Genomic DNA, 13,393 nt, shown 5'->3' with positions numbered 1-13,393 from the left:
ATAAAAAAAATGGACTTGTAGAAATTTTAATAAATTAAAAATGCAATTTTTTTAGAACAAATTTTTTTGTTGAAGAAAATTAAAAAATTGTCAAGTGACAGCTAACTTTAATGTCATGCTTACTTAATTTTCATAAAAATAATTACATTTTAATTTCTTCAGAGTTTATTATTTGTTTTAACAAATACTAAAGTCGACTTTGAAGCTGATAAATTTATTGCAGATGAATTTTCTTATTAAATTATTATAACAACAATCTTCTTCTATTTTTAATGCATAATTGTACCCTTTGTCATTGAGAACAATAGTATTAAGATAATAATTATCGAAATTGTGTAACAGATCAATTATTATTTTGTTATAACAATACTCATTATACGCAACATTATTGAAGTTGTCATTCTTCAACGCACATACGCATCAATGCAAAATAAAAAAAAATAATTGGGGAATTGTTGCCTTTGCAAGGATTTTAATCAATAATTGGTAAGTCTGTTTTTGACAGTTGATAATAAAGAAATTTGTCTGTAATATCTTATCAAAAGTATAGGTTAATTCTAGGTGTGAGACTTGCAGAAAATATTACACTATTAAACGTCACTGCTGTAAATAGAAATTTAGTAGCAAGTGTAAATGTGAACGAGTAAGACGCAGGACGTCTTGCCATAAATTTTGTGGAAAAAACACTGCAGTATTCCAACATATAATCTTGAATTTTGAATGAAAAGAAAATCAACCTACTTCCAGCAGAATAAACATATAGATTAATAAAAAAAAATCATGTCATCGCCAATATTTAATCCGGTAAGTTTTATTTAAACATTTGAGTAGATTTAGCTTCAAGATAATATTATGAGTAGCGATAATAATAATAATAATGACAACCGTAGAATTTATAAACGGAAAAATAATAAAATGACCGCCGAGTGTCGGCAGCAGTATTTATATACCGTTACAAGTATCTTTATTAAATGAATACCAATGCCATGATGTTTAATTAAAGTTTCTAGAACGGATTCTCACTGTACTGTCAATGTACCAATTAAAAAAGTATAACAATGAAGATTAATCAAAAGAGATTTTGTATCATCTTGATTTACTGGATAATTAAAATGCATTATTTATTACGCAGGAAATTCCATATGTCGGTGAAGTACCAGGAGGTTTATCACCAGGCAAGATGTTGAAGGTCCATGGATCAATACCTCCAGACGCTGTGCGATTTGCGATCAATTATCAACTAGGTCCAAATATAAACCCACGGGATGATATTGCTATCCATTTATCACCGAGATTTGGTGATGGTATAATCACAAGAAATCACATAAATTCAATGTCCTGGGGGCCTGAAGAGAACAGCGGAGGTATGTGGCTACAACCAGGCCAAGCATTTGAAATAATTATCCTCTGTGAGCCACTGCAGTACAAAATAGCCATCAACGGTAGACATTACACGGAATTTGCACACCGATTGCCTTATCAGAAAGTAACACACTTGGTAATAGACGGTGATGTTGAGATAAAATCAATTTTATTTGAGTCAATCGGTGGCCCACCATCTGCTAGAATTGCTTCTGCTTCGGACATACCAGCTCCTGATTTTGCACCACCTGGTATATCTTAATTAATAATTTTATCATTTTTCACTGAAGATATTTTCTAAAAAAATCGGATTAATTAAATAGTTGGATTATTTTTTAGCTCCAGGAGGATTGTATCCTAATTTAAAACCAGATGCTGGCGGCTTTGGACACTCTGGTGGTTACGGCCCACCTCCAAATGCTTATGGAGGCCCAGCAAGTTACAATCCTCCTATGCCATACGGCAATCAACCGGGTTATGCAGAGCCTGAAGAAGAAGAGGCCTTTGGTGGTTGCTTAGATAAAGTTGGTCTTGCTGTCGGAGGATTAATTGCTGCTGGAGGAGTGGCTGCTGCTATGCACGCATACAACGTACGACTATTAAAATTATTGTCAATTACCTTCAGTCTTCCAATTGATTAAAAAGTAACATCTATTAATTATTTATTTTATTTTAATTTTAATTTTAATTATAGAAAAAGAAGCATGAGCACGACGAGCCAGAGCATGAGAAAACAGAGTCTTCCAAAAATGAAAGTGAAGGTGGATTCAATTTAGGCGCCCTTGGTGCTGCGTTGGCCAGCGGTCTAGCTGCTAACGCTCTTCAAGGTGACATGGGGCGTGGACAGTCTCACGGATATCCTGGGCAAGATACTGGAGGCGGTGGAATGCTTGGATCTCTTCTTGGAGCACTTGGTACGCTTTAGAGATTATCAAAATCAGAAATAATGATGACAGTTAATAATATTAATTGGAAAATTGTCTAACCAGTTTAAGAATGTAAAAATGACGCAATACTAAAGAAATTGAAATTGTAAATGTGTCCAAGGACTTTCTTAACTGCGACTGATGGCTAATCTTCGACTATACACGTCATTATCACTTCTTATTATAATAATTACGAATATCATTCTTTTTATTAGATATTTATAGCGGATAAATAATATATAAATATATTTTCGTGATAACAGGCGGCGGAGCAGGTCATCAACCAGCTCATCAGCCAGCTCAACTTCCACCATTACCAGCTGACCCGATGGGGAGTCTAGGATCATTTTTAGGTGGTGTTTTGGGTGGTGGTGGTAGTCATCACCAGCCTTCTGGAGGATACCAACCTAGTGGCGGTTATGGAGCTCCAAACCAGGAACCAGGAGGGGATTTATTGACCACTCTTGGGTCATCTTTGTTCAGCTCGGCTCTGGACAGTTTCAGTAAGAATGTGAGTACTAAGTCCAAGAAAAAAAAGCAAAAATAACAATTATAACAATAACAATGCTTTATTACCTGTCTTCTTTTATTTTAATCAGATTTTTATTATTTTATTGGCTTTAATGTTTCTACTTACAATATTTATTTCTTATTGCTTATTGCATTAATTATCTTTTGTATAACTTTGGAATTATTTTTATCGCTTTAGCGTATTTTTATTTATGTTTGATATTTATAATTACTTTATTGAATAAAATGCATGAGTTTTTTTTATTACTATTTCTTTTTTCTTCCTTTAAAATATTTATCTAGTTAAAAATGAAAAATGAGTTTTTTTAATTTATAAATATATCCAAAAAATTATCAACTTTATTTAGAAATCTCACGATGATTATCCATCAAACCCACAACCACCACCGCCTGCCTACAATCATAATTACGGCCCTCCGAGGAATGATCCACCGCCACAACCGCAACCTCATTCACGGAGTCCTCCATCTCCACCTGCATCAGGTGGTGGAAAATTATCCGCTGCTGAAATATCCAAAGGACTTGGACTCAGTGATGATGAAGATTAAGAATTGAAAATGTTTTCTTGATTTTTGAAAACATATTATTCTTAATTAATTGTTTAAATTGTGCTTTTATGAATGACGATAAAATTTTAAATCGTTAATGCAAGCTTCGTAAATAAATATTTTATCACGAAAATTAAATAACTAAAAATGCGAATCTCGAATTTTAAAATGATCAATTTACGATTTAATTTATACATAGATAATTTTTTTTTATGAATTTACTCGGTACACACAAATTATTTATTGCTTATATAACAAAGATAGGCTTACAAAAAAAAAATGTTGAAGTAAAAACAGCTAACGTATTTTACAGAGTTAGAATTAATAAAAAGTATACTATATTTTTTTGATAGAATAAATATTGTTACTGAGGCCTTTACAAAATGTTTCGCAAGTTTGTTTTTAAAATATCATATACAGTTTATTATAAATATATTATATATAATAAATAAATATTAAAAATTTTTAAAATATGTCAATTAATGTGAAAAATAAATAAATCAAACTATCGAATATTATTAACATACAATTTTTTTTTATTAAAAAAAAATTACAATTATTCTTTATTATTTAAATAATCTTCACTGACGATATATTTGTTATCACACTTATTATAGTACTTATACACGTTAGTACAGTTTTTAAACATTTTCTTATCATTTAATAGTTAATTATATATCAGACAAAAATATGATTTTTTTATCTAAAAATTTTTTAATAGTATTTCTAATATGTATCAAGGACTTCCGTTGATGAATTCATTTCTAGACCTTGATCTTGTCTCTAAAAAAATAAATAATTAATTAATTAATTACAAAAAATGAAAACCTTCACGTTACTGCATTAAATAATAAAAATTATAAATCAAAACATTATACTAACATTAACATCAGCTTTCAAAGCTTCCAGTTCTTCTTTTTTTCTTCGATTGAAGAACCCTATTTTGACTAACACAATAATTAAAATAATCAATAAAATAATACCAAGGACAACGGAAAATGCAATTATCCAGACAGCGACGGGTTTAGCTGTAGGTGACCCGACAAACATGGTTCCTATCGCTAAATGATCTGAATTATTGTTATTTATTTGTACAATGCCTTTTGGTAATGATATGTTAACATGTCCACTGGATACAAAGTAAACTATATCCTTTTCTTCCAATATATTCTCTACAAATAAAATGAAAGTAATAAACAGCAGTAATTTATTGATACAACTTATTAAATAAACATATCAAGTTACCTTTCAAATTTTTTATTTTCAAGTCCATAGTAAATTTAATTTCTGCAACTGTTGATAAATTCAAGGATGTTTGTAGTACACAGTAAATAGTCGTACAAATAATTAACGGATTTGAACAGTTGACATAGAACGTCCGATCATTCGTAAGAACGTTCACAATATTGTCTTTGATATTAATTTTTTCAACAGAATAATTATCATCGTACTTAAACTCTGTATGATCTTCTATAGTTCCATTCGAACAAAAAGAATTGTGTCTATTAATCATAGTTTTAGGCAACGATAATTCTGTTCGATTAATCGTCGCTATATCAATCGTATTGTCACTGTCTATCAAATGAGTAGGAATCAAAACTTTTAATATTGCTTGTTCAATTGACGTAGCACCAAATTTACGAACTTCATAAATATGATCAAATCTCATTGTATCTAAAGCGTTTTCTGTATCATTAAAGTATGAATATAAGTCTTCTTGTGCTTTTCTGTAAATATAAAAAAATTATTTTTTTATACTAAAAATCAATGACAATAAAGTTAGTCGACATCTAAAAATTTTTAGAATTTTTTTTATTGAAAAAATTATTTAAGAAAAATTAATTAAAAAATTTCACATGTAGAAAGTTTTAAAAAAATCTAAAATTGTTAAACGTCGACTAATTTTAATGTCATATGAAGTTGACAGATACCAGAAATTTTTTTAGAATTTTATGGCAGTGAAATTATTAAAAAAAAAAAATTCAATAAAAAAATTTCGCATGTAAAAATTAAAAAAAAATTATAAATGGAAATTTTTTAAAGCATATTTTAATTGTGATTGATTTGTTATAATAATTTAAAAAATTTACTGCTGACAGCTAATTTCAGTATTATAAAAATCATAATTTTTTTTCTGTAATATCTTACCCAGCAACAGCAATATCAACATCAACGTCAAAGAAGATTGTTAAGTTAACTTGACTATTATCATAATTAATATTTTCACTCTGTGTATCTACACTTATCTCTAAGTTTGTTTGTTTTTGATCACTATTTACCATAACGTCTATTTCCAACAGAACAGTTTGCTAAAAAAAAAAAAATTTATCATCAAACTTACCAAATTTTTCTTATTTCTTTTTATTACTACACATACGTTATCTTTAAGAGGGTTCCCTATAGAGCAAACAATCAACTCTCCATTATTCTTAGTGTGTTCATCGCAATTGAGGGGAACACTTGCTAACGTGAGAAATATTGGTAAAAATACATTGAGGTAAGCATGATAAGCCCCTTCACCATAATTATTAACATTAATTGAAACGTTTATTGCCTGTCGTGTTCCTATAATGTATCTATTGCCCTTAAGATTGGTGGTAACGTCTAAAGTAATATTTGAGCGACAAACATCATCAGGACCGCAATCTACTGCGAATGGAAGCTTAATAATATCTTCAGTTTTTGAACGAAGTTTATTGATCACAGGACAATTATGACAAAAATTATCCCGCGATTCCGCATTCTGGTTTCCAATTTCAGGTGTGTCCAAAATAATTGATGCCTTTATCTCGATTGGGTCGAAGACATTTATCAAATTTTCCTGTAATGGACAAAAAATATCTTATATAAAAATAAAAAAAAATATTTTATAACAAAATTACCTGCAATAATATTTTAAATCTTTCACAGCGAGTTTTTCCGTAGGACAATTGATCAAAAGCATGATACATTCCATTTATTTTACGAATTGTTTGTAGATACGCACGTCTTTCCATTGGGTCAATAGTCAACTGCTTGATAATTCCTATAAATTAATAATTTTTAAGATAAGAAAAATTAATTGATAATTACTAAAATTTAATCTTACTTATAGAATCTGGCGCACGTATTCCGTCGTAAAAGCAACAAACTTTGATAAAAAATGAAGAACTATCAGTTTCAAGCTTGAAATTGTCGTCAAGATCAACATCAATATTAAGATTAATGACGGAGTGTGAGCGAAGCAAAACTGCATGGCTGGATTTAAATGCACCAACTGCAAAATCTGGGTACCCGTTACCGTCAACATCTCTGGGTTCGGAAATAGAAATTCCAAAACCGTTAAGTGTCTCAGAAAATTGATTTCCAGTTATCTTCTGACTCCAAGTGGTTGAAAGTCCCTTCTGCTGGCCGTTGAAAATAAATACAGCTCCATGGTCATTTTCATAGGGAGCTCCAACGGCAATGTCTTGATATCCATCTTTGTCTATGTCTCCTAGACACATCACCGACGATCCAAATCTTCCATTTTCTACCGTTCCATCAATAGAAAATGATAATTCCATGTAAATCTAAAGTACAAGCCAAAAAAAGACATTTATTCGCAGATACTTGACAATTTTTTGAATTTTCTTGACAAATAAATTAAGTGCAAAAAATTATTTTTAAAAAAATTGCAATTATAATTTTTTAGAGCTTCTAAAAATCAAATTTTTAAAATAAATTTTTTTTTTTTTTATAATTTATTTGTTAAAAAATTCTAAAAATTAATAAATATCTGCTAAATTAATTCTCATCTGTTGATGACATACGATTATACTATTAAACATATAATTATTAATAATATTCTTACGTAATATCTATTGTGAAAAATATAAATGCGTCCTTCATCACCATTTTGACTCCAAAGTGGTGCTCCGACAATAAGCTCATCATCGCCATCACCATCAACATCACAAGAAGTAATTGCTGATCCAAAATACTCTCCATGCTGAGTTCCAGTTAATATATTTTTAATAATTAATTTTTTTTTATCAACGTCATAGGAAAATACCAACACCCGGCCTTTCATATCGTCATTCCGTGGTGCGCCAGCCGCAAAATATCTTCTGGATAGTCCAAAATAATGACCGGATGTTACACTATAACCTGCGATAAGAATCTAGTAATCAAATTCTGTGAATAAAAAAAAATTTTATTTAAACTTGTACCTAAGTATTCGTAATTAGTGATGTCGTAAGTTGGAACAACGGATCGGAAAACTCCAGGTCTACTTTCAGTAACCAAAACAGGTGTTCCATACCAACTGAAAGCTCCAGGACTTCCCAGCATAATATTCCAACTTCCATCATTGTGGAATTCATGCACGGACATTCCCAATTGTCCCATACCGTAGTGATAATATACCTGGCCGTTTTTAGCTCTTGACGTTTGTAAATAATAATCTGTCATTGACTTTATCCGGACGTTATGGGTTCGGTTGAATGCATCTGGAGTGCCGATTATCGAGTAGTAACACATTCCATTCAAGTAGACTTCTGTTGACAGTTTTATTTTCCATCTTGGAGCACATACCTGTGTAGCAACAATTTATTTTTAGAAAATTTATAATTTAATAAATTTAAAAAAAAACTTACCACAACTCTGGGATGTATGTGATTTTCTACGGAAATAGTAGCACCCAGCCATGAAAAATCTCTAATCTGGCTACCATACATTCCACTTAATCCAGTATTTGTACTGTCGTCTACTATCCATTCTCGACATCTTCCATCAAAAGTACACTTGAAAACACTTCCAGGCTCTTTGACATGCATTGCACTAACATTAGCTCGAGGAGCTCCAACAATCACCGCTGGATTTTGATAGAACTCATCACTGTACAACGCAACAGAGTACCCGAAATAACTTCCCCGATTTCTGGGACGTTTGAATGGGTCTTTGAAGACTATAGCTTCATCAACATTTAAATTGTACCCATAACTACTTAAAAATAAATAAATAAATATAATTAATAACTTAAAAACTGGCAGTAGATTTTTACAGAACATTATTACAATTCTTTGGTACAATTAGGATTAGAATTCATGCTGAGAAGTGTTGACGTTGAATGACTAGTTAGTAAACTAAGGATGTGGTTTTCTGGAAACCACTTACATCACATACAACTCTATCTGCTTGCCCTAAGACTGAGTGAGTAATCAGCATGAAAAAAATTAAATAAACATGTGTCGTGGGACAGTGTCTCATAAATTAATAAATATTTTATTTCCGGTTAAATCATAACTTAAATTTATCTTGTCTACGTTTATTGATTTTTAATCATAATAAATTTTATTATGGTAAAAAAATTGATAAATTAATTTTTTTTTAAACTTATCATTTATTTTGTTTTATTAATCAATCAGAAGATATATAAATGTATGATTAAATAACGATATTCAGCAATTGAATATTATATAACGTAAAGCAACGACAATTAAATTTATAATTAAAATGTAGTAATAATCGTAATGATAAAAACTAAGAAATTATTTTATCTTATGTCATTTTCTCTTTTTTTTTTTTCTGTAAAACGTGAGATTTTTTCAATAAACTCAAACCAGCTCATAGTTTAAAATGACTCACGTTAAACATATATTCATTAACTATGCACAATCAATCGTTTATTTAAATTGACTGTATAATGAATCAGCGTAAAGAATATCAAAAGAAAAAATGTTGAATATATTAATATTTAAAAAAAATATAATTATAATTAAACTTTAATAATAATTTAATATTAGGACTTGATGATATATATTAATAGCTTTAATGACAGACAAAATATAACGATGATAATTACAATTTTCAAAAGATGATTTTAAAATATTTGTTTGCATTTAAATAAAAATACTTGGGACAATTTACTGTTGAAACCTATTATAAAAATATTCTCGGGCACTTGCACATCCCTATTTTGTATACAAAAAGGGAAGAAGATTGACAAATATGCTCACATAATTTTTTTTTGTTACTTCGATTACTTCAGTGTTTTATATAATTTGTATTATTATTATTTATTTTTAATTTATAAGACGACGATCGGAAGATATATTTTACGATTTATAAATTAGTTTGCTGATCTTTTACGGTACCCTTTCCGGGCAGCATCGATTTTTTTCTTAAGACATTCAAGACGTGTAAAAATTCTCTCATGATCTGGATTTTCGACTCCATTGAATGAAGTATCTGGAGTGGAATCACATTTTTCTACCGTTGATCCACTGCCTGATGAAGCTATACCGCTATCAGGTGTTGGAGGTGGCATTTTACGATTAACTTTTACAGGAGTTGTTAATTCTTCATTTTGCGTATCACTAATATTAATACTATTATTATTATTATTATTATTATTATTATTATTATTATTATTATTATTATTATTATTATTATTATTATTATTATTATTACTACTATTATTTATACATGAATCATTGATATTAATATTATTAATGTGATTATTATTAATACTACTACTATGATTATTTTTAATTTTATCACGACTCGATTTTGATTGTTTACATCTTTCGGGTTTTCGTCTGTATCCTTTGCTAGTAGCTTTCTCGCTGTCGACTTTTAAACAACGACGTTTTTTCGGAATATCTTCAGTATCATCAGAACTGGCACTAGAGTGATTGGATTCATTAAAATCACTGTCAACTGCTATTGTCTTGGCAGAGTAACGTGAACTACGTGAACTTATCCCAGCACTTGTACTTGGTTGTGCTGTATCAACAGCTAAATTATTATTGTTGTTGCTGTGATGATGATGATGATGATTATTATTATTATTATTATTATTATTTTTATGATGATGATTATTATTATTATTATTATTATTATTATTATTATTATTATTATTATTATTATTATTACTAGAATTACTTCTTAGTTCCTTAGAACGACTTTTACTTTTGGGAACACACTCTATATCACTTTCAGCATCACTAACTATTCTCAAAACAGTACATTTTCTTCGTACTTTATTTCTGGTTGACATGCGTATCTGTTTTTGTTTCGTACTTTTGACACGTGATTTAGATTTTAATTTACATCTACTCGTATACTTTCCTTTGCTTTCTCGCATCGTTTGATCTGAGTCAGAATCGTCGGCTCCTGTTAACGCGCTCGAGGGCTTCAATGTTGAACCGTTTTCTAATGCCGCTAGTTTCATCAATTTATCACGACAGCTGCCGATTAAACGAGTAATACGATTGGGATATTCAAATGGTCTCTCGGGTGCAACTCCTCCAGGAAATTTGTGTCGTGATTCTTTTTTAGCTCCTAGTACACTTCTCATTAATTGTGTGTCAGACGCAGTTGAATCTGTGCGTATTAAAATTTACTTCAGTAATAAAATAAGAAAGATTTATAAAAAAGAAATAATTAACGATAAGATAAATACAAACCATCAGAATCCGTTGAACTGTACTCAGGAGGAACAATTGTCACATCTCCAGAGTCATCCGGATCGCGCTGACCAGACGCTGCATCTGAACTCCATCCTTCGATCTCACGCTGTACTAGTGAGTCAAAGAAAGCCATCATTCGCGGATCTTCTCTTGTTGACTGATGGCTGTAATCGTGGGTCATAAATTGACCACTTCGAAGTATCAATTTTATATACTCATCGTGTGTGTATACTTTACGTTGTCTCTCTAATTTTCCATCAAATTTCTGCATAAAAATAAAATATGTTACTATTAAAAAATTAATCAAATTTTTTATTATTAATTTAAAAATATACTTACAGTCAAACTTCCCAAACATCCGTTTCCAAGACTAAATGGACTCCACACTTTGATTATTTTTTCAACACCCGACGAAGCCAGTATGCTATGTCTTGAATTGTATCTTACGTGATTTACAATTGAGCGATGCCCACGTAAAATCATATGAGCTGATTTAACCCAATTACTATCGTCTTTAGGAATTTTCCACATGTAGAGATTGAAGTCATCGGAACCTATTCAATTTAACAAATTAAAAAAAAAAAAATAATTATATTTACAAATATTAAAATTATTAAATAAGAATATAAAAATTAAATCGTTACCTGAGAGAATGTATGATTCATCGTTTCCGGCAAAGCAACAAGACTTCATTGTGCAGCTATTATAATAACCCGGTTGATCAAAATGACACAAGAGTTTTGGCGAATCGACTGCATACAAAACAGGTGGTAAACGACGTTTTAATGCTAACAATCGGGTACCAGCAGAATTAAACCGAACATTCATGCAGCTTTGAGACGGCCCTTCGGCTCCATACCGCAGCAAAGATCTACAAATATGTAATTGGAATTAATAAGAAGAAATTTATTAAAGTAAAATTTTTAAATTTAATTTCTAGTGTATGTACTTTAGTGGTTTTCGTATATCCCACATGCTGACTCCTTCCTCAGCATTAGCAGTGGCAAGTTGTCTCGGTTCCACAGGGTTGAACATCACAGAATGAAAGGGAGTTTTGTATTGCGCCAAACATAGCGATTCAGAGCTACTGTGATTTCTTATATCATACACTAAAACTCTCCCGTCGTCGCAGGCACTAGAAAATATATTATCATCGTCTGGATGAACTGACAATCCATAGACTGGCTTTTCATGAAGGAAAAATTCCAATGGATCTCCACTGGAATTAAATAATTGTCAATTTATTTTATAGAACATAAATAATAAGTAAATAAAAAAAAAAAAAAAAATAGTAATTACGTTGTGAGATCATGGACAATAACTTGATCGTCATTGCCACCTGAGAATATTTTACTGTTGCTACTATCGTATCCAAGGCAAAAAATATTACTATTGTGTTGCGCTTTCATAGCCTTAGGTTTACCCAAACCGTGTAATGCTTGATCAACTTTCCATAAAAGAACTCTTCTGTCATCTCCACCTTTGAAAAGAAAGTAAATAAATATTTATATTTTTCACTTACCATTAACAAATAGAAACATCAATCAATCAATATATAAACATAGCAAACCTGAGACAAGAAGATGACCTTCTTTGGAGAATTCAATTGCGTTTACACAACCATAATGCGACATCAAATCTTTTCGATACAAATTCTCTGAGTTTGAAAATCTTGCGTTGATAAGTTGCTTGCAATAGTTAAAACGGTCGTCAATTTGACGAGACAAAAAACAATGGAGAGGATTGCAATTGCTAGGACGAGCCATTTTTTATGAATTATTATTCGTCCTAATCGTTTCACAATCTCTCAGAATCACCTCCGGATAAAGTGCGTTTTAAAATTTTATTTCTCCTTCCATCTATAACATATACTTCCTATTAATATATTGAGCCATTAAAAAAATAATTATCTGTTTAATAAATATTTTCTCGCGACGTGACAAAATAATTTTGGCAGTAATTTTGTTGAATTAAAAAAAAAATCTAGAATAAATCAAAACATGATGCCTACGTTAAAATGTCTCAATTTTTTCCGACAGCTTTCGAGCTACGATATAATTTATATATTTATCTTTTAGGTTGAGGTTCGACGTTACGTTTAGTCTTAACTGAAAAAAAATCTACACAATAACTACGACTCAATCAGCTGATTGTTAAACTTCCCACTTCACTCAGCTTCGATTCCTGCAATATTTAGTGTATATCATAAAGAGCTTAACTGATAATTGTATACATGTAATTAAACTCAACTGTTGGTTATACATTATTATTATTATTATTATTATTATTATTATTATTATTATTACTTGATATTTTTTTTTTCGTTCAATCAACATCGATAATCATGAAGTATGTACAGCAAACTCTGACATTATGTTCTTTTTGTTGCGTGTTTTTATTTTTGTAAGTAAAAAGATAAATAAGTGAACATATTTTTTAATACTTACATACGACGTTCGCAGCAAACGATGTTTAATTAATTAATATTCATATTTAATGGAAGTTTAAAATAAAAATAGTTTTTTTTTTATATTTTAATATAGATGGATGGTTTCAGGTGATATTATTGTAGAATACAGACATTTAACAGGAG

At 30.2% G+C, this 13,393-nt stretch overlaps 3 protein-coding genes across 6 annotated transcripts; 1 reads left to right on the top strand and 2 right to left on the bottom strand.

Annotated features, from left to right (window-relative positions):
* Positions 1–345: 345 nt before the first annotated feature.
* LOC141531214 (uncharacterized) lies at positions 346–3,896 on the top strand. Of its 2 annotated transcripts, none has more exons than XM_074248828.1 (6): positions 346–486; positions 551–804; positions 1,133–1,613; positions 1,702–1,952; positions 2,057–2,276; positions 2,552–3,062. In XM_074248828.1, exons 2-6 carry the CDS (start codon positions 781–783, stop codon positions 2,833–2,835), a joined length of 1,260 nt encoding a protein of 419 aa, XP_074104929.1. In that variant the 5' UTR covers positions 346–486; positions 551–780; the 3' UTR covers positions 2,836–3,062. The 2 variants fall into 2 exon arrangements, with proteins under 2 accessions (XP_074104929.1, XP_074104928.1); XM_074248827.1 differs by lacking the exon at positions 346–486 and adding an exon at positions 3,167–3,896 and having other exon boundaries at positions 564–804; positions 2,552–2,799.
* Positions 3,897–3,925: 29 nt separating this feature from the next.
* Positions 3,926–8,644, bottom strand: LOC141531211 (integrin alpha-9). 2 transcript variants are annotated; one of them, XM_074248823.1, is made up of 11 exons: positions 8,404–8,644; positions 7,984–8,329; positions 7,558–7,921; positions 7,200–7,495; positions 6,456–6,918; positions 6,250–6,392; positions 5,745–6,188; positions 5,516–5,676; positions 4,613–5,094; positions 4,250–4,539; positions 3,926–4,150 (listed from the first exon to the last, which is right to left on the bottom strand). In XM_074248823.1, the coding sequence occupies exons 1-11, from the start codon at positions 8,433–8,435 to the stop codon at positions 4,094–4,096; spliced, it is 3,078 nt and encodes a 1,025-aa protein (XP_074104924.1). In that variant the 5' UTR covers positions 8,436–8,644; the 3' UTR covers positions 3,926–4,093. The 2 variants fall into 2 exon arrangements, with proteins under 2 accessions (XP_074104924.1, XP_074104923.1); XM_074248822.1 differs by having other exon boundaries at positions 7,984–8,644.
* Positions 8,645–9,104: 460 nt separating this feature from the next.
* LOC141531212 (uncharacterized) lies at positions 9,105–13,393 on the bottom strand. Of its 2 annotated transcripts, none has more exons than XM_074248824.1 (8): positions 13,248–13,393; positions 12,371–12,659; positions 12,100–12,280; positions 11,750–12,019; positions 11,445–11,671; positions 11,140–11,354; positions 10,798–11,065; positions 9,105–10,714 (listed from the first exon to the last, which is right to left on the bottom strand). In XM_074248824.1, the coding sequence occupies exons 2-8, from the start codon at positions 12,564–12,566 to the stop codon at positions 9,459–9,461; spliced, it is 2,613 nt and encodes an 870-aa protein (XP_074104925.1). In that variant the 5' UTR covers positions 12,567–12,659; positions 13,248–13,393; the 3' UTR covers positions 9,105–9,458. The 2 variants fall into 2 exon arrangements, with proteins under 2 accessions (XP_074104925.1, XP_074104926.1); XM_074248825.1 differs by lacking the exon at positions 13,248–13,393 and adding an exon at positions 12,812–12,952.

The sequence above is a fragment of the Cotesia typhae genome, unplaced genomic scaffold (assembly GCF_013202065.1).
Source record: "Cotesia typhae breed Kobodo isofemale line unplaced genomic scaffold, CoteBio_Ctyphae contig_5, whole genome shotgun sequence".
NCBI classification, from domain to species: domain Eukaryota; kingdom Metazoa; phylum Arthropoda; class Insecta; order Hymenoptera; family Braconidae; genus Cotesia; species Cotesia typhae.
This window is presented reverse-complemented; position numbering and strand designations above follow the sequence as displayed.

Bases quoted from the DNA above. Each gene is read 5' to 3' on its own strand.
- LOC141531214 (XM_074248827.1), top strand. From the start codon at position 781: ATGTCATCGCCAATATTTAATCCG. The intron at 1,953-2,056 runs GTACGACTATTA...TTTTAATTATAG, and splicing joins CTGCTATGCACGCATACAAC to AAAAAGAAGCATGAGCACGA. The intron at 2,800-3,166 runs GTGAGTACTAAG...AACTTTATTTAG, and splicing joins TGGACAGTTTCAGTAAGAAT to AAATCTCACGATGATTATCC.
- LOC141531211 (XM_074248822.1), bottom strand. From the start codon at position 8,397: ATGTTCTGTAAAAATCTACTGCCAGTTTTTAAGTTATTAATTATATTT. The intron at 7,922-7,983 runs GTAAGTTTTTTT...GTTGCTACACAG, and splicing joins ACATACATCCCAGAGTTGTG to GTATGTGCTCCAAGATGGAA. The intron at 6,393-6,455 runs GTAAGATTAAAT...ATTAATTTATAG, and splicing joins ACGTGCGCCAGATTCTATAA to GAATTATCAAGCAGTTGACT.
- LOC141531212 (XM_074248824.1), bottom strand. From the start codon at position 12,566: ATGGCTCGTCCTAGCAATTGCAATCCTCTCCATTGTTTTTTGTCTCGT. The intron at 12,020-12,099 runs GTAATTACTATT...ATTTAATTCCAG, and splicing joins ATTGTCCATGATCTCACAAC to TGGAGATCCATTGGAATTTT. The intron at 11,066-11,139 runs GTAAGTATATTT...ATTTTTATGCAG, and splicing joins GATGTTTGGGAAGTTTGACT to AAATTTGATGGAAAATTAGA.